The sequence below is a fragment of the Triturus cristatus genome, chromosome 4_1 (assembly GCF_964204655.1).
Source record: "Triturus cristatus chromosome 4_1, aTriCri1.1, whole genome shotgun sequence".
Classification (NCBI taxonomy): Eukaryota; Metazoa; Chordata; class Amphibia; order Caudata; family Salamandridae; genus Triturus; species Triturus cristatus.
The window spans coordinates 1145790575-1145816508 of NC_140585.1; the positions used below are offsets into that span (position 1 = coordinate 1145790575).

Genomic DNA, 25934 nt, shown 5'->3' on the forward strand with positions numbered 1-25934 from the left:
AAATGGCAGGCTCTGTGTTCTGAGAGTGCTTGGTATTTATTTTTCTTTCTTTGACTTCATAGTGAGAGGATTTATCTAACAATCTGAAGATGTGAAAGGAAAGATTTTTTCCAGCACACAACAAAATTTAAATGTCTGTAAAATTAACTGTACAAATATCTCAGAATATATTAGAATTAGGCCATTCCCGCACATTATCACGTCTTTGCAAATGTTATAGTCATTTCAATTGAAAATGTGTTGTCTGTAATAGCAGTGTACTACCACACCAGGCATACTCCACTCTACGCCACTCCACTCTATGACATTCTACTCCACTCTACGTTCCTCCACTCTATGGTACTCTATGCCACTCCACTGTACACCACTCCAGTGTACACCACTCCACTCTATGCCACTCCACTGCACGTTACTCCACTCCATGACACTCCACTCTACTCTCTACCTTACTCTACACCACTCTACTCTACACCACTCTACTCCACTCTACTCCACTCCACTCTACTCTAAACCACTCTACTCTATTCCACTTTACACCACCCCACTACACTCTATACTGCTGTACTCTACTCTACACCACTCCATTCTGCCCCACTCTACTCTACAAAACACTGCTATACTCCACTCCTCGACATTCCCCTCTATTCCGCTCTACTCCACAATGCTCCACTCTACGACCCTCCACTCCACTCTAGGGCACTTCACTCTATGACCCTCTACTCCAATCTATGCCACTCCACTCTACACCACTCTAAACCACTCTACTCCACTATACGCCATTCCATTCTGACATACCACTCTAAGGCACTCCACTCTATGACACTCCATTTTATCCCATTCCACTCCACTACACTCTACGCCACTCCCCTCAGTGGCACTCTACTCCAATGCCAGTCCACGCTACAACACTCTATGCCACTATACTCTACACCACTCTAGAAAAAGACACTTTACAACTCTCTGTGTCACTTCACTCTAGGACACTCTGCTCCCTCTAAGCCATTCCACTTTGTGATACTCCACTCTATGCCACTCCACTATACAACACACCCCACAACCCTCCACGACACTCTACACCCTCAACTCTACTGCACTCCACTCTATTCCACTCTGCAACACTCAGCACTATGCTACTCCACTCTACGACACTTTACTCCACTCTATGACAGTGTACTCCACTCTACCTTGTGCCACTCCACTCTACTCTGCTCCACTCCACTTTATGGCACTCCACTTTACGCCACTCCTCTCTACTCGACTCTATGACACTTTGCTCCACCCTAAAACAATTTGCTTCACTCTATACTACGCCTTTCTATGACGGGAAACATCCTTTACCACGCAAACATTACAACGCGGTATGGTTACATCGTGGTTTTTACAACGAAAGTCGTTACACCGACCTGCACTGGAGGGCGCTCTAGACTAAGGAATAGTGTGAATTACTATTCCAACACCTTCCCTACTGTACGTAGACTGGAGTTGGAATAGTAATTCACAGTATTCCTAAATCCAGCGCCCTCCCACGCAAGTCGATGTAACGACTTGCGTTGTCAAAACCGCGATGTAACATACCGCGTTGTGATGGTACGCGTTGTATCATCATACATCCTTCTATGACACACCACTCTACGGTCCTCCAATCTACGCCACTCCACTCTATGACACTCCACTCTATAACACTCTACAGCACGTTCCTCTTCTTAACTCTATGCCACGCCACTTTATGACACTGGATTCCATTCTATGCCACTCTACTCTATGACACTCTATACCACACTAAGCCACTTAACTCTAGGCAACTCTTAGCAACTCCACTCAACGCCACTCCACTCTATGACACTCCATGCCACTCTGCACCACTCTATGCCACTTTACTCCACTCTACACTATTCCACTTGACTCCCCTCTACAACACTTTACTCCACTTAATGCTATACCACTCTACTCTACAACACTTTACTCCACTCTACACCCCTCCATTCTACGCTCCTCCACTCTATACCTCTCTATTACACTCCACTCTGCTCCACGCCACTCTATGACAATCTACGGCACTCCACTCTACGACATTTTATTCCACTATATGACACTCTATGCCACTCCACTCTATGACACTTTACTCACTCTTCTTTATGCCTCACCACTCTATGGCCCGCCACTCTATGGCCCGCCACTCTATGGCCCGCCACTCTATGGCCCGCCACTCTACGGCCCTCCACTCTATGGCCCTCCACTCCACGGACCTCCACTCCACGGACCTCCACTCCATAGCCCTCCACTCTATGGCCCTCCACTCTACATTTTTTCACTCTATGACACTCCACGCCAATCTAAAATACTCTACGACACTCTACACTACTCTACTCCACTCTATGCCAGTCTGCTCTACTCTACTTTAGTTTATGCCACTCTATGACACTCTGCTTCACTCTACACCACTCTACTACATGCTATGATACTTTACTCCACCCTACACTACACCATTCCACTTTATCCTACGCCACTCTACATCAATTCACGACACTTCACTCAACATAACTCCATTATACGACACTTCACTCTATGGCACTCTACAATACTGCACTTTATAACACTCTACACACCTCCACTCTACAACACTTTACTCCACTCTGTTCTACGCCCTTCTATTCTATGCCCACCCACACAATGCCACTCCACTCTCTGCCCCTCCACTCTATGACCCTCTATGCCAGTCCACGCTCCTCTTCTCCACTCTACAACACTCCATGACATCCTACACCACTCCACTTTATTCTTACTACTCTACGATACTTTACTCAACTCTATGGGACGTTACTCTACTCTGTTCCACTCTAACCCACTCCACTGTATGACACTCCACTCTACAACACTTCACTCTACGACACTCCCCTCTGCGACACTCTACTCCACGACACTCCACTCTATCCCACTCCACTCTACGACACTTCCCTCTACAACACCGTACTCCACTCCACTGTATTACACTTTACTTTATAAACTCTACACCACTCTACGACACTCCATTCTACGTCACTCCACTCAATGCAACTCTACTCTATGCCACTCCACTCTACACCACTCCATGCCTCTCCATGCACTCTACGAGACTCCACACCACTCTACTCTACACTACTCTATTCCACTCTACGATACTTTACTCCACTCTAAGGCACTTTATTCCACTTTACGCTTCTCCACTGTATGACACTCCACTCTTCAACACTTCACTGTATGACACTCCACTCTGTGGCACTCCACTCCATGATACTCCACTCGACAACACTCCACTCCACATCACTCCACTCCACAACACTCCACTCCACAACACTCCACTCCACATCACTCCACTCTATCCCACTCCACTCTCCAACACTCCACTTTACTACACTCCAATCCACTGTATGACACTTAACTTCACTCCACAGTACGCCACTCCACTCTACGACACTCTACTCCACTGCACACCACAACACTCTACGACACTATGTGCCCTCTCACTCTACAGCCCTCCACTCTGCACCTTTTGAAATTTTGGTCTTTCTACAGCTTCAAAGATCATTTGGTTGAGGCATTATGAAGAGCAGGGGGAACCAGCTCTTTTTTTTGTGTCTGGTTGGATTTTATAGTGGTGGGCAGAATGTTCTCTTGTTATGTTACTCCTCACCTACAGAATGTTGTCTTTTACATGCACTCCACACCTACGGCATGTTCTCTTGTTACATGAACTCGCCACGCACAGCATGTTCCTTTACAGCAAGTTCTCTTGTTAGATGTACTCCACACCAACAGCATGTTCTACCGTTACATGCACTTCCACCCACAACATGCTTTCTTGTTACATGTACCCACCGCCTGCAGTATGTTTTCATGTTACATGTACTCCTTGGCCATAGCATGTTCTCTTGTTATGAGTACTCCCCACCCACAGCATGTTCTCCTGTTCCATGTTTTTCCTGCCCACAGCATGTTCTCTTGTTACATGTACTCCACACCTTCAGCATGTTCTACTGTTACATGGACTCCCCACGAACAGCATGCTCTCCTGTACATGCACTCCACACCCACATCATGTTCCCTTGCAGCATGTTCTCTTGTTCTCTTGCACACCTACAGTATGGTCGCATGTTGCATCTACTACCCACCCACCGCATGTTCCCTTGCACTATGTTCTATTTTTACATGTACTCTACAGCATGTTCTCTTGTTACATGTACTCCACACCTAGAGCATGCTCTCTTGTTAAATGTACTTTTTACCTACGGCATGTTCTCTTGTTACATGAACTTCACACTTACAGCATGTTCTCTTGCTACATGTACTTCAAACCACAACATGACTACTTGTTACATCTACTCCCACCAATAGCATGTTCTCTTGTTACATGTACTTTCACCCACATGTTCTCTTGTTACCTATGCATCCCGCACATAGTATGTTCTCATGCTACATGTACTCTTGCCCATAGCATGTTCTCTTGCTACATGTACTCTGCGCCAACAGCATGCTCTCTTGTTACATGTTTTCCCCACCCACAGTATGTACTCTTGTTACATGTATTTCCCACTCACCGCATGCTCTCTTGTTATATGTATTCCCCAACCATAGCATGTTCTCTAATTATGTGTTTTTCCAACTACAGCATACTCTTCGGTTATATGTATCCCTGCCCACAGCATGTCATCTTGCAGCATGGCCTTTTGTGATTTGTACTCCAAACTCCAGCATGTTCTTTGGTTACAAGTACTCCCCACCCACTGCATTGCCTTTTGCTCTACGTCCTCCCTGCTCACAGCATGTTCTTGAGTTACATGTACTGCATATCCATAGCATGGCCTTTTTTTATATCTACTCTTTACCATCAGCGTGTTCTCTTGATACACGCACTCCCCTACACAGAATGCTCTCTAATTACATGCCCTCCCTACTCACATGTGTTCTCTTGTTACATGCACTCCCCATGGACAGCATGGGCTCTTGTTAGATGCACTCCCCACCCACCGCATACCCTTGTTACATTACATGTACTCCACAGCATGTTTTCCCTGCCCACAACATATTCTCTTGTCACATGTACTTTCCACCCACAGCGTGTTCTCTTTTTAAAGGTATTCCCCACTCTTTTTTAGGCTTTTTTAGTATGCACTCTTGCTTGCGAGATGCATTGTTTACAGTAAAGGGTGTGAAGCCTGTCCGTTGCTTACAATTTATTGGCTTCATTGTCGCTCTTCTTTGCTGACTTCTAATTGGTCAGCGCATGCCAAGTGTAATTTCTTTTCTTTTCTTTTCTGTGGAGCATGGACCAAGCACAGATTGATTCATGTTAATTAATTACCTCCATTGCTTGCGGTATCAGTGGTTTATGCTAGTAATGCCGGTTGCAAATCAATGATCAGTTGCCGACTCCTGAACTGGGGTGGTAACTGATTCTGACTGAACTGTGTCAGTGGCCTTGGGGCAGTAGGTGAGGGAGAGGGCAATGTCTAGCAGACTACTGCTAGCCACCACCCCAGTATCTTCCCAAACAGGAAACAGTTTTGTTTAAATAAATATTAATGGAGATAGGCTGTTAAAAAAATGCCAATCTGGGAAACAAATACAGTAACATAGGTCGGCTGACTCTTGCAGGCCTCCAGCCCTGCATTTGCAGCCATTCCTGGGGAATTGCAAAATAAGACCTGCCTAATTAATATTCATTAGGTAGTTCGTTTTGCGACACCTGTGGATGGACAATGTACAGTGCAACCTATTAGTAAGAATTTCTATATGAATGTTGTCCTTTGTGACAAACAATTACAATTCTGGTGTCACAGGCAGGTAATGGCATTGAGTAAGATCCATTACGTCAGGTTTTTTCCCAGTTCCTTCAAATTGTAGGCTCACAGTATCGAGGGTCAGACTGGACATACTCCATATTGTCTACGGTTCTGGTTATACTTAGTCATAGACAGGAAGCTGGCCTTCAAAACCTCCTTGCTTTTCCAGGATCACTTATTTAAGCAGGCAGGGCCTCACTTGTGGGAGGTGCTGTGCAGGTAATGTCTAGATGCTGAATAACAAAGGGATCACAGTCATAATAAGAATGTCCAGCCAGCGTTATGCTTTTTTATCAAGAATAACACTTTAATAATACCTTGAAAATACAGAGTAATTAGCAAAACTAAGAGAAAAAATGAATATCAAACTAACACCTCTGTTAAGACATTCTCAAAATATTAATTTCACTGGTACTGTACTATTCATGGTACACTATTGTTCTCAAAACCGAAGTCTGCTCTCTCACGGGGAGAGAATTGTATGATGACATGTAATTACTGCTCTTACTTCCAAACGGATTACTTCAATGGCAACATTTCTACGCACAATCAAATGTACTTGCAAATCTAAGTAAATTCACATTTGATAAAAATGTAAATATGTACACAGTTTCTCAGTGTATAATGTTAACATTTCATCTTTATCCACAGAGTACCGGAGCCTCCATTATAGATATCTTGGGATCCACCTGTTGCGGACACACTTTTTTCATTCCAGTGGCTGGGATAGCCAAATAAGCAGGGACTGTATTATAGAGAGTGCCCTGGGCTGCAAAAGATATTACAAAAGGGCTTCCAGACATTTGTGCAGCCTCTTCTGCAATATTGATCATGTCGGCGCACATTTGGTTTCCGCCTAATGTCAAAAGAGCAGAGCTAGCGGTACGTCTTGTACATCGAGCCCCTTTAGGATTCAGATCGATACGTGTTTTGCACAAGAGGGCTGTTTAATAACCACACTAAGGGTTGGTACTCTAGGAATGCCCGCATTCATTGCTGGTACAAGTGGGAGGCCATTCAGCCACCACGTCTTTTTGATTGTGAATGACAGAACCGAGTTTAAGTCTTATCCACATTACTTCCTAAGGGTCATTCATCATTATATTAAATGTCCTGAAGATGGTCTAGTGGATGCTTACAACACATAGACCGAAACGTCGACATGTAATATTTGATTTCAGGATATGTTGTCTGTTTAACCGGCCACATTCTCCCGTGAATGTTTGGAAAAGGTGTTCACAACTGCAACAATGAGGTGTTTATGACATCAAAATATTGTAACTTCTGGTTGCATTGTGTTCTTTTTATGGAAATTCTCGTATCCTTTTTTTGTACCCTTGTAATATTTTGCCAATATAAATGTATCTTTTTTTGATATATATACCCGTGTTAGATCTTTTTGTGAAGATTTGTTCACATTGAAATAAGCAAAATTGAATTTTAAAAAATTTAAATGTGTGCTACTGGATAGACCTTGCCACCATTTAATGCAAAAAATAATATGAATATGTGGTTAAACAAATCCCTTGTAGGCACATTTACCTGCTAATAATGTGAAAAGGAGCATTTCCTCATTTGCAAGGGGCATGACCCACTTGGGGTGACCTGATTGTGCGTCACATATGAAGGAGTCAGTGCTTAATTTGAACCAGTGGTTTCCGGGGTTTCCGGTGTTCGGCACCAGCACTTAATTTCCAGCACTTAATTTCCAGCACTTGTATGTATAACAGTGCACCACATGGTGGCGCTGTCTGTCTACTTTTGAAATGAGCACAACAGTTTAATAATTATTAAGACATTAAAAATTACTAATCCCAGTCACCCCAGTCATTCTTATTGCTTTGAGTGGTCTGGAATTGTCCAAATTGTCACCCTTGTAGAAGTGTCATAAATAGTAGTTGTTATTGTCAGTGCAGGCTGGGGCAATGGGTGGTACAAACTGCGGTGGCCTCCTGACAAGGACCGTGCCACCCAGAGGTCCCCGTGACCATGGAGGCAGGGCAAACTCACGGTGAATTACAAATGCATATGCAATATGAAATATGTATTAAGGCCCACTGACCCTGAATGTGCCTGGTGCATTCAACTGAGGGTTTCCCATCCTTCTCTGTGCCAACCCCAACAGAGGGACAGTGCACAGTTTTACATAAGCAGCCCAAGATGTGATAACCCAAAATGTAAAATATTTATATCTTTAACCATATATATGTACTCATATACAAAAAATTCTATATAACAGGCACCAGATTACAGTCAATAGGTGCATGTTCTCAGTCTGTGCCTGGCGCACCCTCCTCAGGGTTGGGCAGCACCGCCCCGGACTGAGTGCTAGATTGCTAGAAACAAACAAAGGCTTTTTCCAGCACGGGTGCAAACTTGTGAGTTCACATCTGCTTTAGGGAAAGAACTGAAGAGAAAATGGAATAGCTGTTTGAAGCAGACAGACTGTCTTTCGCTATCAGGAGACCAACCTGACTCTGAGGGGAGCAAGAATCCCCAGACATGGATCAGTGGCGTTACTGGACATGCCTGCAGGGGCCCTGGGAAAACTGCATCCAAAAGGAGGTGTACTAACAGTGTGCCACTTTCTAGGTGGTGCACAATCGATGGATCTCCTGAGAATCTCTTTGACCCAACACCAGGAATATTGCCCGCAAGGGCAAAGGAATGACCTCATTTGCAAGGGGGTTTGAATACAAGCAACTGATTAACCCACACTTCACTTGGCATTAAGCAATCCCAAAATGTGCACCCATGTGATGTCATAGCAGTGTCAAGAAGCAGAGTTAGCATCTTATCTACAACAAAAGTGCACCACATGTGGCGGGGGCACAGAAAGCCTTTGCAGGCTGAAAATAAAAAAAGATGCGCCTGCCTGTCACACGGCTGCCGCTGTAAAGCAATGTCACTAGAAGTCCGCTTTGTGACTCCGAATTGAGGCAACATGGGGACGCTGATTGTGAATGTTGTTAGAGTCCCAGGCCCTAAGGTCCCAATTCATTTCAGTTGAATAACCAAGATATTGTCAGATCCTTTTAAATTTACATGGACAAGGTTTTTTTTTAATTATGGCCCGGGCTATTGGTGTTAGGTGAACTAATACATAAAGTAGCCTTCTGATTTTGATTATACTTTGTCCAAAGAGTATTTGTGAATTTTATTCAAAATCCTGTTTTGAATAGATTCTATTTTGCGTACATTATGGTATTCATTGGCCATCCAGTGTGGCTAGCACAGACTGCCTGATGCACACTCAGAAATTAGAAAGGCACATAGATAGACATATTGCTGAAACCTATTGGGGATTTTCGATTAACCATGACAGCAGTCACGAAGTAGGATCTGGTGGCTCGGCTCTCTCTTTCAAGTGGGCCCTCATGATTGCTGATTTAAAGATGTCTCAAAAGATTTGGTTGTTCTTTTAATCTGCAACTAATTACAGTATTTTATATTTGATGGATTACTTTCAGGAGGATACTGTTGTGTATTGACTGCTTTTCTTTTCTCTATAATCAAGCTGTGCCTAAGCACTGCTGAATAAATCTTGAAAATGCTGCTTTGCATCTGGAAATTGATGTGGTCCCTTGCGAGGGCCAGCAGAGCTTCATGCAGTAGAGGGTTCAGACCTGGGCATCAACTGGAAGTAGCCCAGGGTAGTCGCAGGCTTGCCCTTCGGTACCCCTGGCACTGCCCTTGCTATGCTTAGTCTCTGGGGCCATGAACACCTCATTATGGACAGAAAATAAAAAGCTGTGGTTTTTGCTGTTTACTTTCTGCGACTTTCAGCAGCGAATAGGAGGCATAGGAAAGGACAAGCAGTCAACCTTTGATGTCATCAGGAGTTCAAAGGACGTGTGGTGTGACTTCCGCTCCCTCTGGTATTTTAGTAAATCGATGACTGTGGGTTGATCTAACACACCCAGTATTTCTTGCAAATCCAGTGGCAATTGCTATTGCATCTCAGGTCGTTCCACTTCCCATCGGTACGCAGCGTGGCGCAGTCTTCACCACCGCTGTTATTTGGCTCCCCTTTATTCCAGAATCTAAAAGAGAGGATCAGCCATTAGTAAAAGGTAAGCAGCCGCCATCTTGTTTCCGCAAGTTAACGGATGCCTCTTCTCACGGATACATGAAGTGGTCAACCTGGGGTCACCAGTGTTCTGCAAGGTTATAAGGCGCATTCAACAACATACCTTAACAGTAGTGTTGACCACAAGGGAAAATATAGCACAGGTTGGCCAATAAAGAGAGAATTTAATTGCATTTCTTCTCTCAAGAATTACAGGCCTGCCAAGTTAAATATATACAGACATGGCTGCTGAGGTGAATAGTTTGTGGCTTAGGCAAAGTGAGATGACCCTCAGGGGAGCCCTCAATGTGCATAACAATTTCAAGCAAAATTCACTGCGTTCTGTTTTTTGCCTTGTGGGAGCCATGATAAAGTACTGAGTACAGGCACCAGGGTTTTGGATGAAATGGGTCTGGGGACGTCAGTTGATGGGGACTTGGTGGCGAATCATCCTACTAGCTGGAGCCAGAAGTGACATAATCCCCTTTTACTACACACATGATTGCTGCTGATAATCAGCCTCTGCCCTGTGTGATCAGTGGCTACAAGGGGTGGAGATCGGCCAAGGAAGGCGCCATCCCTTCATAGACCTCCAGTCACTAGGGATCAGCCCAAAAGTTGGGGAGGAGGCGTGCGGAGGGGGCGGAACTATAGGGCCTGAAATGGCCAATGGTATACCAATCGCTCACGGATTTGCTCCGGTGACTGTGATTCTCAAGCCTGAGGACCATGTAGACCTCAGTTCCAAGCAAATGAGGGGTAGCCAAGATGAAGACTGGAAAACCCTTAAACATCATTAGTACGAACTTCCCAGCTGGAGTCTTGTTTCGGAGACAACTCAAAGGAGACCGACTCACGTGAAAGTGGGTGCGCTCCCGTCAACCCAATGCCATTTGCCTTCGTTTCCAGAGTCGCTGAATCCGATCCAATGCACATTATTGTTGCGGGTTTTGTTCAGGAACGCCTGAAATGACAGCGAGTATCCAAACATGGGTCATTACTTACACCGTACCAGTGGAACAATACATTTGCCATGTAGAGACGTAGCGGAACATCAATATTCGGGACTCTGTGCAAATTTACCAGCAGTAATGGTAATGGAATTCAGGCTGAAATTAAAGCATTTTGGGTACCTCGGTTGGTTACGGTTTCTAGTTTTGGTGCACAGAGAAGAAGTGTCCCCCATTACGTACTGAAACCAGCATAAATATTGCACATACCTTTAATGTCTCCTAGACCTGGGAGGGCTAATACTTCTCAACCTGGTAAGATATGCTAAATTGCACTTCCCTGACTACACTGCGATGCAAGGGGAACCCTACCTTTAGGGCCCCCCAATTCTGCAGAAAGCCTGTGGGTATCTGTGAGATATGGAAGTGTTAGGTGCCCCGCACCACATTTTGTAGGGTGTCCCATTATTTGGAGTTACACCACTAGTTGCAACCTGGAGTTGAGTTGAATTATCAGCCTAAAATATATTTTGGCGGTGAGCATACTCCATCGCAATGAAGACAGAGTACGCTTACCGCCAATATAATGGTCCACCTACCAAATTTACATGCATGCGGACTATATTTTGGCAACAGCAGAGACTACTCCTCTCTGCAGTGGCCAAGCTTCTTCGATGGAGTAAGAGTCGTCAGAGAACTGGCTATATGTCCATCTGCCCAATTTAGATGTGCAGACATATAGCAGTTTTTTACTACCCGTCACTGCTAAGCAAACCCTGGTCGTAAGAGGGAGTGAAAACTAGAAATGTAAGATAGTAATGTTGATAGAAAGCATGTTTACTGGCTCAGGTGGCTGCCTGAATATTCTAGAAATGTACACTAACCGTTAGAAATCCACCAATGTGTATAATGGCTCAGTGGAAACAAAACTCTGAGAATTTAATAACATTTGGAAATAGCATTGTGGGTGGCAAGGTTTGCTGTTTAAAACCCCTCCTGGCAGAGGTCGACTCTAACTAATACAGTTCTGAAAGCATGAGAATACAGGTCGGTGGAAGTGATTTTTTGTTTTCCTTGTTAATCATGTGCCTAATCATGTGCGTAATAAACATAGAAAAATAATAGTGATGCATAGAGTGCTTAATTTCTGCTGGTGTTTGCCGGTGCTCAGCACCAGCATTTACTTCTTCACATCAGGCACATAGATATAACAACCCACCACACGGTGGCGCGGTCAGCCTACCTTTAATAGAGCACAGGAGAAGAGTGTTTAACAATCGGATATACAATTAAAAATAATAATAATGCCAGCGTGCCTAGGCCATGCTTGTAGCCAGGGCCACTGGAAATATGTGATTGGGTTGCCGTGGTGTCTTTCGCATAGTTATTGATTTGCCACATTTGCCACATAATCCATCATCTGATGCATAATCTGCAGCTTTTAACCAAAAAAAAGAAATATTTCTAGTCCAAACTGAAATTATGTGATTGTGTGGCCGCTGTGTTTTTCGCATGGTCATTTATTTGCTGCATTTTCCACATAATCCATCATCTGATGCATAATCTGGAGGTTTTAACATACAAAAATTGTCTCTTGTCCAAACGGTTCAAAAGTTACTAAAACACAGAAAATGTGTTGCAACGCAATGGAAGGCCCTTGTCAAAGGCTGACTGGTCACCTTTCTTTTGCATAATGCTATATTTGGGTGTTCAACTGACACTAATGAGGTGCAACCAACGCCCATTCTGTGCTAACAAGTGTAAAATGACAAAATATAGTACCACTATGACAAAATGTTCTGCATTGCGCCGCATAATTTGCCTTTTCTTGCGGCATAATTTACTCAACCCTTTCACATAATTTACCCTCCCCTGCTGCATAATTCCGGTGACCCTGTTTATAGCTTTCGGTCACCTGCTATAGTCCAAATTGTCACACTTGTACGTATGTGATGGTTAGTAGGTGGTGCTAGCACTGCTATTTGGCAACTTTGGTAAGGTCTGTAGATGGTGCAAGGTGCAGTGGGAGTATATTTGGCCCTGTTACTTATTTCTGTTTTCTTAAAAATTATGGATTATGTTGAGATTTTGAAATACATATCCAATTCGTGTTAATGCTGGAGCAAAGTGCATGTGCACGCTAAAGCATGGACATTTACCCGGGGCACCTATTAAAGCAGGGTTGGTGGTTAAAAAACACATCCTGAAAGTAAGGAGAGTTTGGCCCACACACAGTGCTTAATTTAAACCTGTGGTTCCGGTGCTCAGCACTGGCACTTAATTTTCAGCACTGGCACTTATGACAGCCTGCTACATGGTGGCGCTGTTTGTCTAATTTGGAGACCAGCCCAACAACAGTTGTTTATTAATTAAATACACATTAAAAATGACTAATACCTGCCACCAAAGCCATTCATATAGGTTTGGGGGCCTGGAATAGTCAGAATTGTCACACTTGAACCAGTGTGATGGGTAGTAGTTTGGTTGTTACTGTAATTGGCCGAACTGACAGCGGCAATGGGCGGTGCAAGCAGAAATGGCCTCTTGACGAGGGCCCCAGCACTTATATTTTTTTACAAATTAAGCACTGGCCACACAGACCGAAAACGATAACGAACTTTCTATACCGAACTAGCAGGGAAAAGGGCAGACATAAGTCGGGCAAGGATCATTTATATAAACATTTTCTGCACTACCTAGAGTTTATAAAACCGTTTATATTCTTCGCATGTACTATTGGATTTTAGTCTTATGGCAAACGGCACCTCCCAAATTAAATCAAAACCCCTATCTATAATTACAGTTTTGAGGGGCAATCAACATTGACTACAACTTGTTGTATGTGGAGTGCTTTCTAAAAGTGTTATGTTTAACTTCCATATTAATATAGGAGGAAATATGCCCTAAATCATGCAAAGTGTTCCTTTTTTGGAACTCAGAATGGGTCATATGAGAAAAAGTAAATTGGGCTGAGGTGTCCGGTGGGCAGTGACTGCTTTTGTCTCTTAAGTTTGAAAACAAACCAAGGCCAGAGTAGCCTTTCTTATTAGCAAGAGACATAATCCGAGAACGAAAACTGGAGACTGGAACATATTAAAAATATAAATCGCACACGTAATAATATTACGTTGTTTGTTTATTACACAACTTAATACCACAGTGTTTGACCCGATTTAATAATACTTAATTTATCGACCTCAGATACATCAAAAGCTGAATTGGCTTTGAGGGATTGAACACTGTGGCCTGCAGGTCACAACAGATGTCAGCAGTTAGTGCTGAATTCGTTGAGCCATCTTGTAGAAGGGAGGCATTAAGGGCAAGAAATGCCGTTCAGCCAGTTTCAAAATAGTTCTGAGGATCCACAAATGGAAGTGATCCTTTGCATAGATTCTTTTTTAGGTCTTGCCTGAGACAGTGCATGAACTGTCGCTTGTGAGTCTCTTGTACTTAGAAATATCTTTAAAACAAGCATTGGCATAGCCAATAGGTCTTGTTTTTGGGACCTTATAAGTATTTAGTTATGCAGCACAATATCCTTGGTGCAACAACAACAACAACTGTTGCATGGCAAAACACTTATAAGGTCCCAAAGGCGAAACCTATTGGCTATGCCAATGCTTGTTGCTGTTTTTGTGGTACTGCAATATATAGGGATGTTATTTGTCACAGTTTACAGTTTGGATTAGATCATTGATGACACTATTGTTCATAGGATCACGATGTCTCCAGTGACAACTTCTTGCTGCCAAGGTCATGCCGAGGGGTTCCTTTTCCAGTGGTTCTGCTGTCCTGATCGAGCCGAAGGTCCTTCTGCAGTTGTCTCCTCCCTTTGTGTGTGTGGTTGTGGTTGTGTGTGTGTGGTTGTGTGTGATTGTGGGTGTGGTTGTGGGTGTGGGTGTGGGTATGTGTGTGGGCGGGTGTGGGTGTGTGTGTGGTTGTGTGTGTGATTGTGGGTGTGGTTGTGTGTGTGTGCTTGTGTGTGTGTGGTTGTGTGTGTGGTTGGTTGTGGTTGGTTGTGTGTGTGTGGTTGTGTGTGTGGTTGTGTGTGTGGTTGTGGTTGTGTGTGGTTGTGGTTGTGTGTGTGGTTGTGGTTGTGTGTGGTTGTGGTTGTGTGTGTGGTTGTGTGTGGTTGTGTGTGTGTATGTGGTTGTGTGTGTGTGGTTGTGCGTGTGTGTTGTTGTGTTTGTGGTTGTGTGTGGTTGTGTGTGTGTGTTGTTGTGTGTGGTTGTGGGTGGTTGGGTGTGGTTGTAAGTGTGTGGTTGTATGTGTGGTTGTGTGTGCGGTTGTGGTCGTGTGTGTGATTGTGATTGTGTGTGTGTGTGGCTGTGTGTGTGTGTGTGTGTGTGGTTTTGTGGTTGTGGTTGTGTGTGTGATTGTGGTTGTGTGTGTGACAGTAATACTAAAAGCATCTAAAAATAAAGGAACACAAACATTGAGTTTGGAGTAAGAGAAAGCACGTTGTAAGTCAAACGGGCGCAGCAAAGCATTGACACAACAACAAAAACAAAACAAGATCACTTAGCGAAGACTGAGTGCTGATAATGGATACACACAGCCCATCATCTTAAGAGTTCGATTGCAACCAATGTGCACTCAAACCTGCCCACTCCTTGTGAGTTGCACCCCATATTTCATGAGTTATAACTGCTGCACCCACCATTGTGCTTTGAGATCTAAAGCGCAACATAGGTCTAATGGACTAAGCAGTCGCCAACATGCTGTGCTTTTAAAGAGAATGTGCCAAAAGTTTCCAGCTTCCTCATCATGTCCTCAAGAAAGCGCCAACGAAAGGACTCCCTGAATGGTGCAACGGACATGAAGCAGCCGCTGCGATCAGAAATAAACACTGTGAACGTTGTCCAGTTTCACTGTTTCATTTCCTTAATGTTCCTTAAGTCACAAAACTGTAATACTAAAAGCATCTCAAAATAAAGGAACACAAACACCGAGTTTGTGGAAAGAGAAAGCACGTTGAGGCAGCGATGGAAGATACATTTAAGGTGGGCGTGATATTGCCTGGCGGAGATGCACCCACTGGGAGAATCCCGAACGCTTGTAAGCGCGAAGGCGGGGGGAGGGGCGGAGGCAGAGAGCAAGCAAGAGGAAAGACAGATGGTGCTGAAGACTGGCGGTTCGCGCGGGCACGCTCGTGTGAACGCAAGTTTGTCGCCAGCCAGCAGCACTTTGAAAACTCACCTACTAAAGTCTCTCCGAGCAGCGCATGCGCGTTGACTCAGCGAGACCTAAAGAGCTTGGAGTTTGCCTGTTACTTACCATTGGTTGCCTTTAAAGTCAGTCTCATTTCCTTTCCTCCCAGTGGCCTGTGCCATACAGGCACCTCCCGCTTTCACTTTCTGGTGTGTGTCAGTCCATGCCATGGAGCATGGCCCAAGTACTGCTTCCGGGCATTTCTGGAGGTACTATTTTTTATTTTCTCCCTAGTACTCCAAACAAGTGCATATTTTTGCAGTTGATCTTCTGTCTCAAAATTGTTGTTTAAACCGCACCCTTCTCACTCTCCGATGTTTGTTGGCTCTTCATTGCTTGCCTGTTTTTGCTTACCCTCGCCCTCCTTTACCCCTGAGGTTGCTTGCCCCATACCAACCTGCCCACCCTCTCCTGTTCTTGCTTGGTTCACCCCACCCGCCCCCTCCCAAATGTTGTTGCTTGTTTCACTCTCTGTCGGCAGAAGCCTGCATTGTCTTCCCCAGTGGGATTGTGCGGTAAATAACTCAAATAATCCCCCCGCCCTAAATGCATCTTCTACCAGTTCCGTCCGTGATTGATTGCAAGAAAACATGCACTTTAGGGCACATTCATAGACACTGAGTCTCTCATGGTACAAACACCGAAGTTGGTTTTCGCATTTTATTGTAATCACAAAGTGGATTTCTGCCCAATATCACAACCTGTGAAGGAAGGTAGATGAGAGCAGGGCTAGTTCTGTCATTGAAACGGTGGTGGCTTGGATGTGTTTTAAGATGGCACACACTTCCAAGTGTTTTCCTCTTCTTGTGGCTTTCTACTTCAAACTACTTTCAGAAGGTAAGATGAGGTCCGTTTCGTCATGCCACTTTAATGTAGCATATAATAACTGATTGTAGACAGTCCTCGTGGATTGTTTCAAACAGTTTATTGAAAAAGGTGAAAATAAACAGTGAACCTCGAATCACTGCCTCACCAGCCACACTCTTAAAGATGTGTAATCGTTAGATTGCATCTGAAAGGCTGCACTCTTGTCCACATTCGACAAAAACAAGCATTGGCATAGCCAATAGGTCTCGCCTTTGGGACCTTATAAGTGTTTAGCCATGCAATAGTTAATGTTGTTGCACTAAGGATATTGTGCTGCATAACTAAATACTTATAAGGTCCCATAGGCGAGACCTATTGGCTATGCCAATGCTTGTTATCAGATGGAGGTCAAGCATTATAAGATTGGACAACAGATTAGCAACGTCGGGGTCAGATGCTAGTTCAGCATGATACTTAAAATCTCTGATCCGGAGAAAATTGGATGAGAATATCACATGGGGAGCTAAATATTCAGTTAATTTAAGACTGAAATCCTTCTTGGGGCGTGGGGGACAGTATATTAAAGCTCCTTTCCATGTCACCCCATTGGGTAGTTCTACTTTGAATATTGCTATTTCTGCCCACTTCTAGAGTTTTGTGTCGATTAGTTGTAGCTTAAGAGTGTCTTGAAAAAGAATTGCTATTCCTCCCCCACACCCCCCTCCCCCGGCCTGGTTTCCCTGTCTAGTCGGGCCAGTTTATAGCTATCAGGAAGTGCGACAGGAACACAAGGAAGGGCCAATGTGTGAAGCCATGTTTCTGTAACAAAACATATGTCTGGGAGCTTGTGACTAAGTATGTCCCATATTTCTATGGAGTGTTTAGGAATAGACCTGGCATTTAGATAAAGACAGTTTAACGTAGGGGAATTTTCAGGGAGTGGCTTGAAGGTTTGACCCTGTAAAGTATTTAACTGCCTAGACTGTATCCTAGAAGAGGTGCAGTTTTCCTCTTTCCTCCTAGCAGTAAGGATTCTTGTCTGTCCCCTGCCCCCTCTGAGAGCACATCTTGACTGTTCAGCTTCACCATCCCAGAAAGGTAAAGCCAGAGGAAGTAAAATGGTTGACTTATTAGATTGCAGCTGTACTTCTGGCCCTTGGTAAATGAACACCCTGCTTAGGGTACCGCTCAGTTACCGCTGGCTGCCCAGGACCACAAGCAATAAAACTGAACATTTTAAACACACCAACGCAAAATCATCATGCAACCAACACACTGGCAAGGGTCAACAGATGGCAATGCACCACTTCTAACCAACTTTAAAGGCACTTGAATGTCTCGACACCTACAGCATACCTCAAAGGCATGAAATGTACCACTGGAACCAGAACAGAGTACAGTAGACTCACCGATGCCACATTCCTCTGCAGCCCACGCAGTGCCAGTCTCTACTGAAGCAAGCAACATGGCGCTACACACAAGAACCTCCCTATCACTTGCACACAACATGAGATACCGTAATTATTGTAATGTCACAAATGGCTAAATCACGCTTAACACACTTAAGCCCAACAATCTCACATCTCAACACCCAATACTGTTGATGCCGTGTAACAAACTAGATGGTTACACACCACTGTGATACCACCAACACAGCGCATGGGCCATAGAGATTGCAAAGTGTAACTTTATTAGAGCCGCAAATAAAAGCACAATGCCTCAACACCTCCATCATGAAGACAGATAATGCACTACTGTACCCATGCATCTGCCTCTGGCGCAACAGAACACAGTAGAACAGCACAGACACAAGCTGTGAATACAGTGCCAGAGCACACACAGGTGTAACATGCCTCCCCTCACCAGCATGAGACACAATCAGAACTCCTTCACACTTACATGATCACTTCAGCGTACTGGAAGTTATTTTTATTACTGGAAGCATAATTTTTAAAGAGTATGTGTGGAGGCTTTCTATGCACGTGGTGGACGCCGTACCCGCACATTAATTTAAAAAGCTGTTTCCTATGGCTTCCTTAATCATGTGAAATGTAGCGATGTACATTGTAGCAGCACGTGTGAATATCTGGTGTCCTTCTGCTGAGCACAGAAAACAGTGGTTTTAATGGTAGGTGGTGCTCTTGAGCTGTGAGACACTGGCCTAAAGGTTTGGGTGATGTGATGGTTGGATTAGAGTGTGGCGTTGGGTCATTTAGGGAAAGCCACATTTGTACTATGAAAACATCAAACTGGTGAGTTTCTGTGACTTACAGCAATAAAGTTTAACTGTTTATTCCAAGCGATACATTACCCTTCTTAAACACCAAAAATAGTCTTTGCCAAATATTCATTATCAAAAGTATAATCGTGCGGGCGCGAACGGGAGTTGTGTGCGCGCGCGAATGTGAAAGAGATCAGCAACAGAACATTGGAGAGGCGGAGCGAGGCGCGAGCTCTTGTGCGCGTAATAGCAAGCTGGTGGCCGGCCTTTGGTAGCACTTGAAAAACCCGCTTACTAAATCTCTCACCAGATCAGCGCATGTGCTGGCTCTAGCGAGACCTAAAAATTGGCGATGGGCGGCAGCCATGCCACCCTTGCATTCAACAGGACAAAGACCAGGGTCTCGGCTCTCTGCTGTTTCGCTCGCAGTCTTTTACCGAGCAGAATTACAGCATTTACCACAAGAGGACTCTCTAAGGTTGGCATCTTCATTAAGTAAGGCGCTCCAGCCTACACCCCTCCTTCCCACGTGTGTATTATTCCTATGGCCACGGACACAGTCACGTGCTGAGGCTACCTACCAGGACATGCAATACTGTTTAAACATTAGTGGAGGCCAGGAAAGAATATCTAAAACCATTGTGACCAGTAAAATATAATTCTATACTGAGTGTGTAAAAAGTAAAACAAGTGTATTGCTTCATTTTGGAATTTTGACATCTACATTATGTCTCTTAAAATGGTTTCTACCAAGGTGCACTGAAAGTGGTTCTCTTACACCTTGAATGCATCGCAGACTGGTGCTTATGCTAACTGAGGTTGTGTTTACAATGCCCTGCATCTTCTATCAACGTCACCAAGATCATGTGTTAACTGTTGCTCTTCTTCTTGTTCCAAATGGTTTTATGATGTAACAACGCATTCCGTTGTAACGCATGACTTTACCACGCATGTGTTACAACGCGAATGCTTTTACCACGTATAACCTTTACCCTGCATGCTTTTACAACGTATTTTGTTGTAAAGCATGTATGGTAAAATCAGCCCTTTTTTAAAAATACATGATCATACTCTAAGCCATCAATCTAGACCCCCAGTGCGCCCCCTGCCCTGTTTATAAAATACTTGTCTCTGCCCTAAACCCTAATTCTTGTTCCCAGTGCGCCCCTCGCCCTGTTTAAAAAATACCGACCCTAATCCTAACAATCTCTAACCCTGCGTGACCCCCTCCTATCTGTCCCCTGGCCCCCAGATCTTTTAAACTAAAATCAGCAATCCCCTTTACCTTTTCCGGACAAGGCACTGCACACACGTCGACAAGAGGAAGCAGAAGTACCTCTTCGGTCGTCTAACGATGCCGACTGCCTTTACCACGCAGGTGCCGTTACCAGCATATGCCCTCACCATGTACGTTGTTAAAAAAATGCGTGGTGATGGCTATGCGTGGTAACAGTGTTTGCGTAGCAATGCCTGCGTGGTAAAGGCCCTGCGTGGAAACAGCCGCGTTGTAATGGCTGTTTCCCGTTCCGAATAAAGAATGGCCAGACTCACACTAATAAACTGAGAAATGTGCCTAGACACCTTTTCTCCTTCTGTATCTAACCAAGGAAATTCAAACTGTCCCGGGCTATTACTAAACAACGTATCAACTGAATTGCTTGAAAAACTGTGAGAACACCTGCAGAGCCAATGTAGTACTACGATGAGAGAAACTTATAATGTATTCGGTAGTAGATTGTTTCTTCTTGCTTGTTCCCTATTAGTGCATATCCTGAGAACCATGTACACATGTAGAATGTCTTTGTCTAAAGTCCTGTAACAAGACCTGTAGATTTCTATGTACAGGAGACCCTTTTCCCCCACCTTTAGAAAGAGAATCTATGCCAGATTTTACTTAGAACTGTACTGAGTTATTTGTACTTATGTTTGTATACTATGTTGCTAAAATTACCAATGGCTTGTTTTCCGTAATATGCCTATTAATTCTTTATATAAAGCCTTTAAACTACAACCCTTGTCTGTCATTCTTACAAGAATGTTCATTATCTGCCATTGAACCCAAGTGACGGCTCCAGTGAATAAGCATCGAAGTCCAAAGTGTGACTACACCACTCCTCGTCCTAGACATTAGCGCACCTCATGAGTTGGATTTAAAGATAGTTTTGCATACTGACACTGCTGACCTGCCATATCACTTATGCTAAGGGGGTATCCCGCCTCCGGCTGCGGTTGCCAGGGGTCTTTCCCTGTCGCGATCTTCTCATACACACAGTCGAGATATGGGGACCGGGTATGTTATTCATAAAGGCAGTCACATGCTCTTGTAGAATAAGTTTACGTGTATGCAGTCGCTCACTGTAGTGTCAGTATGCATATATGTATGTAGCGTTTTTCTAGCGCACACCTGCTAACACAGACACCCTCAAGGTACTTAATATATATTGCAATTGTAGTGGGTCATTGGCACCTTCTGCTCGGTTATAAACAAGAATTGTGCATTACTGGGGAGTTGGGCAGAGCCAATTGAGGTAATATTGCAGCACAGTACCTAATGCTCTAAATTGGCATTTCCCATTTGCAACCACTGTTCCTGTTAAGAGTCTGTACCATACCCTTTTTTTGTGCCTACGCTATTACAGCTTTCATTCCACACCCGATTCTTGTATTTTATATGTACAGGTTTGGGCCCTATCACATGAATTCACCAAAACATTTTTACTGCATCTCCAACATAAATTAATTTAACACATATCATATCCGTAGTAAGAAACAAGGTTCAAGGCATAGCGAAAGAACACTTAGACGTATTGATTTTGCCAATGCTTGTTTTGTTTGTTTTTATTAGCACATCACATAGAAATTCACACACACCTGCTTCCAACCACAGGCCTGTGGGCAGCACTAATGCTTCCAATAAAATAAAACTGGATCAGTAACAACCCCCCACCCCTCACCCCCAAACGAGCTTTACAACCATGTTATCAGAACATATTTCACTTCCTGACCAGAAAGTGGTACTTTAAACACACTGCAATCTTGTGAAGTATTTGCCTCCTATTCTTGAGTTCCTTCTGGATGGGTGCCTCGGTGCCCACATGGAGCACCCACCAAACAGTAAGTTGGGGGCCACAGGGGAAGCCCTAGGACCCCGTGGCCCCAGCAAGCTCCCTACATGCGATCATCCTGCCTTCTGCAAGCACACGGCAGGGAAACAGAAGCCTTCTCCCAGCCTGCAGGAGCATTATCAAGCTCCTGCCAAGTGAGAGCTTTAGAAAATGCTCCCGAAAATTGGGAGCAGATATATGATTCCCTGCCTGCACTATTGCAGGCAGGGAAACTACTGTGTCTCGGGAATGGGCTCCCTGGGTCATAGTAATTGAGTTGACCTTGGGGTCTTTACAGGTTTATGGAGTTGGGCCACGTGACCCCCTTCCCTTATAAGTTCAGTTTGGCCTTAGGCAATGGGGTCCCTGGGCCTATTAAGGCTTGGGAAGGGAGGCCCCCTCCCCTTATTTTACATAACAGCCCTGGGGATGGGGTTCCTGGGGTCTACCAGAGGCTTGGGGACAGAGGGCCACATGCCTCATCCCCAAAAGCACTGTTTTGAGCAGCACTCCATGCCCTGGCCCACACACCTTGGGATTACTAGCAGCATAGAGGCATGCATTTTTTTGGCTGATGTGCAGGAAGTGACAGCAGACACTGGCAACAGAATCACTGACAACGGAAGAGGAGGCACAAAACAGATATAGATTTGAAATGCATATGGGTTAAGACAAACAAAAATAATAGAATGAAGAGAGAGAAATATAGCCATAGAATAGGTACTTCAGGAAAAAGCTTAGATGAATGAAATAATGGAGAGAAAAGGAGAGATAAGAAATATTTGACCTAATGTCTGATTTGAAATATTAGAGGAAAACTTAATAGACCACAGGAAGAGAGTATATAGAATAATTTGTTTCTTGGAGCTTTCAGAACCATATGTCGCCATTGAGAACCAAATAACGATCAATGGAGTCTCTTTTTGTAGAGAAGAAATGCTATCAGATTCTTTAAGATGGGATGCAGTAGAAGACACTTTGTACTTAAAAGAACCCACCAAGACTCTGATCATGGTCAAAAAGGACACAAACAAAAGTACATTGTCCACTGATATTCATGAAGAACCTGAATGCAAAATGTCAACCGTATGCTCTTGCATCAACTTGCTGTTACAATATTTTACATCCATACTGATGATGGCCATTTTACCTATATAAATATTCAGATGGAAAAAACTACTTTCTCTGAGACCATGCTCTCAAGGTCAGCAATGGAAGAGATCTGTGGAGTTCCAACCTTCTGTTGCTCTACTATGAAATTTGGATGCGGATCACATCATACCAGATTAGCAGCACCATGGGGTCAGTCTACTGGATTCGGAGCTTCCGCAGTCCTGGATCAAGCAGCATCACAGGAAAGGAAGACTAAGGTTTCCATAGCACAAGTGGAAAGCTAGGTGACAGTGGTATTCGGGTTGGAGCTCAAGGCTAGTACTACGGAGGCATTATAGGATAAAGAGCTGCTTGAAGTGCTTTTAGGATGAAAGTGGAAGCAGGGAGTGGAAGGCCCTAAGAAGATCCCAGAGAGAAGGCCGTATGGTTACCTTGTAGCCGGGAAACCTGTGATCAGGGAAAGACTTTACCTCCACCATACCTGGCTCACTCATGGACTTGGGGTCCTGAGACCCCTTCCCTTAGAAAAAAGGTAGAGGGACCGTATGTTTTGTAAAGTGTGGCACCTCCATGGTCTAATTTTGAGAGCTCAAAGGGTGAAGGTCGACCCACTGGGGGCTCAGATCTTTATACAAGTTCATCAGAACAGTCTAAGCACAATAGGCGCACAATCCTAGAAGGATTAGAGGATGTGAGGTCTCTTCCAAAAGAACTCTAGCTCTTGCATCAAAAAATGAGACTCCTCATCCTTGGAGTAAGGTGGAAATCGGTGCGGGCTGTCCAGTTATTGAGCCACAGGGCCATCAAAGAGCATAATCCTGAATACTGGAATTCTTTCATCAAGGACCCAGGATTATTCAGGTGAGAGCCTCTAGAACCTTCTCCCAATGCAATGTGACATCTTTGGCCCCATGAAGGGTCCCAAGCATCCCTGCTGGTCTCTCTTAGTGAGCTTTAGAATCAAGCTAATGTGGTACTGTTTGAGCAGGATGCAGGAAGGTGTCAAGGTAGCACCTCCAAGGGTTTCTAGAGGACATCTTTGCTCATTACTGGGGATGATGTAATGGTGCTTTGGGACTCAGCCTGATGTAGGATGTGAGGCGTCTCAGAATGACCCCTGCATGAGCAAGTGTGAGCCAGGATTGGATCTTGGGGTTGTCCCATATAAGGGACCCTGTGAGAGTCCCTTTCCTTGTCATTACATTGCCTTTCTGGAGACAACAGTTCTCAGAAAATGGCCCAAAAATGTAGTTTTCCCATATTCAGCTTCTTGTTAAAAATGCATTCAACTAGACAAGAGTGAGATCTCTGTAAATGTTCAGCTATAGAATGAGTTTAAAGATGTAACAGTCAGTCGCTCTCTGTTGAAAAAGAAACTCAAGTTGGGAATGGTCACTTCAGCAGAAGAAAATGGAAAGTGGAAAGGGGGAAGCAATTGGTCAGAATTTGGTTGCAAGAAATGCTGCACTTGCGCTTGGGCTTCCTGATCTTTGCCACTGCTATGGGTGCATTGGGTCCCTTTTCCTATTCGGGGCTGAAATTCCAAATGTGAAAGGAATAAACAAAGAAGGCTGTGGATGTATAGCAAGACTGTACTGCCTTTGAAGACAGTATTCTGGTTCACATACCGGCAAATACGTGCTTTCGTCTCCCTGCAGCACCTCTGCATGCTAGTTCCTCAGTCGTCAGTGCTACATCAGATAACCGCAAGAGCCGAACTGATGCAGCGGGTTTGGGATGGAGCTAAACATCAACTACAGAGTTAAGGGGTACAGCACCCTGAAAAACACAGCTTGTCTTTATAAAGCAAGTTCCATGTCAATACCAATCTGTTTGGATTCACTAAGGACCCAGTCCATGAAGTAATGTAACCTGGATGGTCTCTTTCATAGACTCTGGCCCAGCAACTTAGTAACATGCCTGTAACTTGGGTAACTGGTGCTTTTATAGGGCCTTTGTTCTTAGCAGGAGACACAAGTTCCTTATCTATGTTGGTCCCAGTTGGGAATAATACTATCAGTTGCTGTATCCCCCTTCTCACACCGCACCAGTTTGTTTCATGTATACGGGTACGTTTCTGCCATTATTAAAACATGGATCCACTGCGAAAGAAAATGCCTTCATGTGCCAAGGGGACAGAGTGGGGTTAAAAGAGCAACTGGCGAAGGATGCCTTGCTGAGTGGGGGAATGGCTCCTAGGGTGAAGGATACATTTGAATTATATTTATTTATTGAAAAAAAAATTATAAAGTGCCTTCCCACCCCCAAAACGCATGTAATACTGCACTTACACAGTACAATTACAAATCATATTTAAAATACCTGAAAATTACAAAGGCAAAGTATTCATTATAAACAGGGAAACAAATATAATCTAAAGAAAATAGAAAAAGCGAAAGAAAAAGTTGAAATCCAAACAAATTTGTTTTTACAATATTGAGAAAGGGATGACTTTAAGGTGAGGGGCTTTGGGTGTTTTCTGGAGGTAAGGTTCGAGTTTCAACTGAAAAGGCAAGGAGTGAAGGAGAATAATCTGAAGGAAGGGGAATTTTGAAAAGACTGGGAGGAATAATGGGAGCATTAAAGAGGACATTTATAATAAAAAAGAAGAGTGATTAGTTGTTTTGGTGTTGGCTTTCT

General features: G+C 44.1%; 1 protein-coding gene across 3 annotated transcripts in view; it reads right to left on the reverse strand.

Moving 5' to 3' along the window:
* Positions 1–7397: 7397 nt before the first annotated feature.
* The window catches only part of LOC146856218 (C-type lectin domain family 17, member A-like), a 118799-nt gene continuing 100262 nt past the window's right edge, over positions 7398–25934 (reverse strand). For 2 of the 3 annotated variants that reach the window (XM_085654280.1, XM_085654279.1), the window contains 2 exons: positions 10746–10852; positions 9595–9862 (listed from right to left, as the gene is read on the reverse strand). In XM_085654280.1, coding sequence (XP_085510406.1) covers positions 9730–9862; positions 10746–10852 — 240 coding nt within the window. In that variant the 3' untranslated portion in view covers positions 9595–9729. Of the gene's footprint in view, positions 9863–10745; positions 10853–25934 lie in introns of all 3 variants that reach the window. The other variant, XM_085654278.1, reaches the window with a different exon arrangement.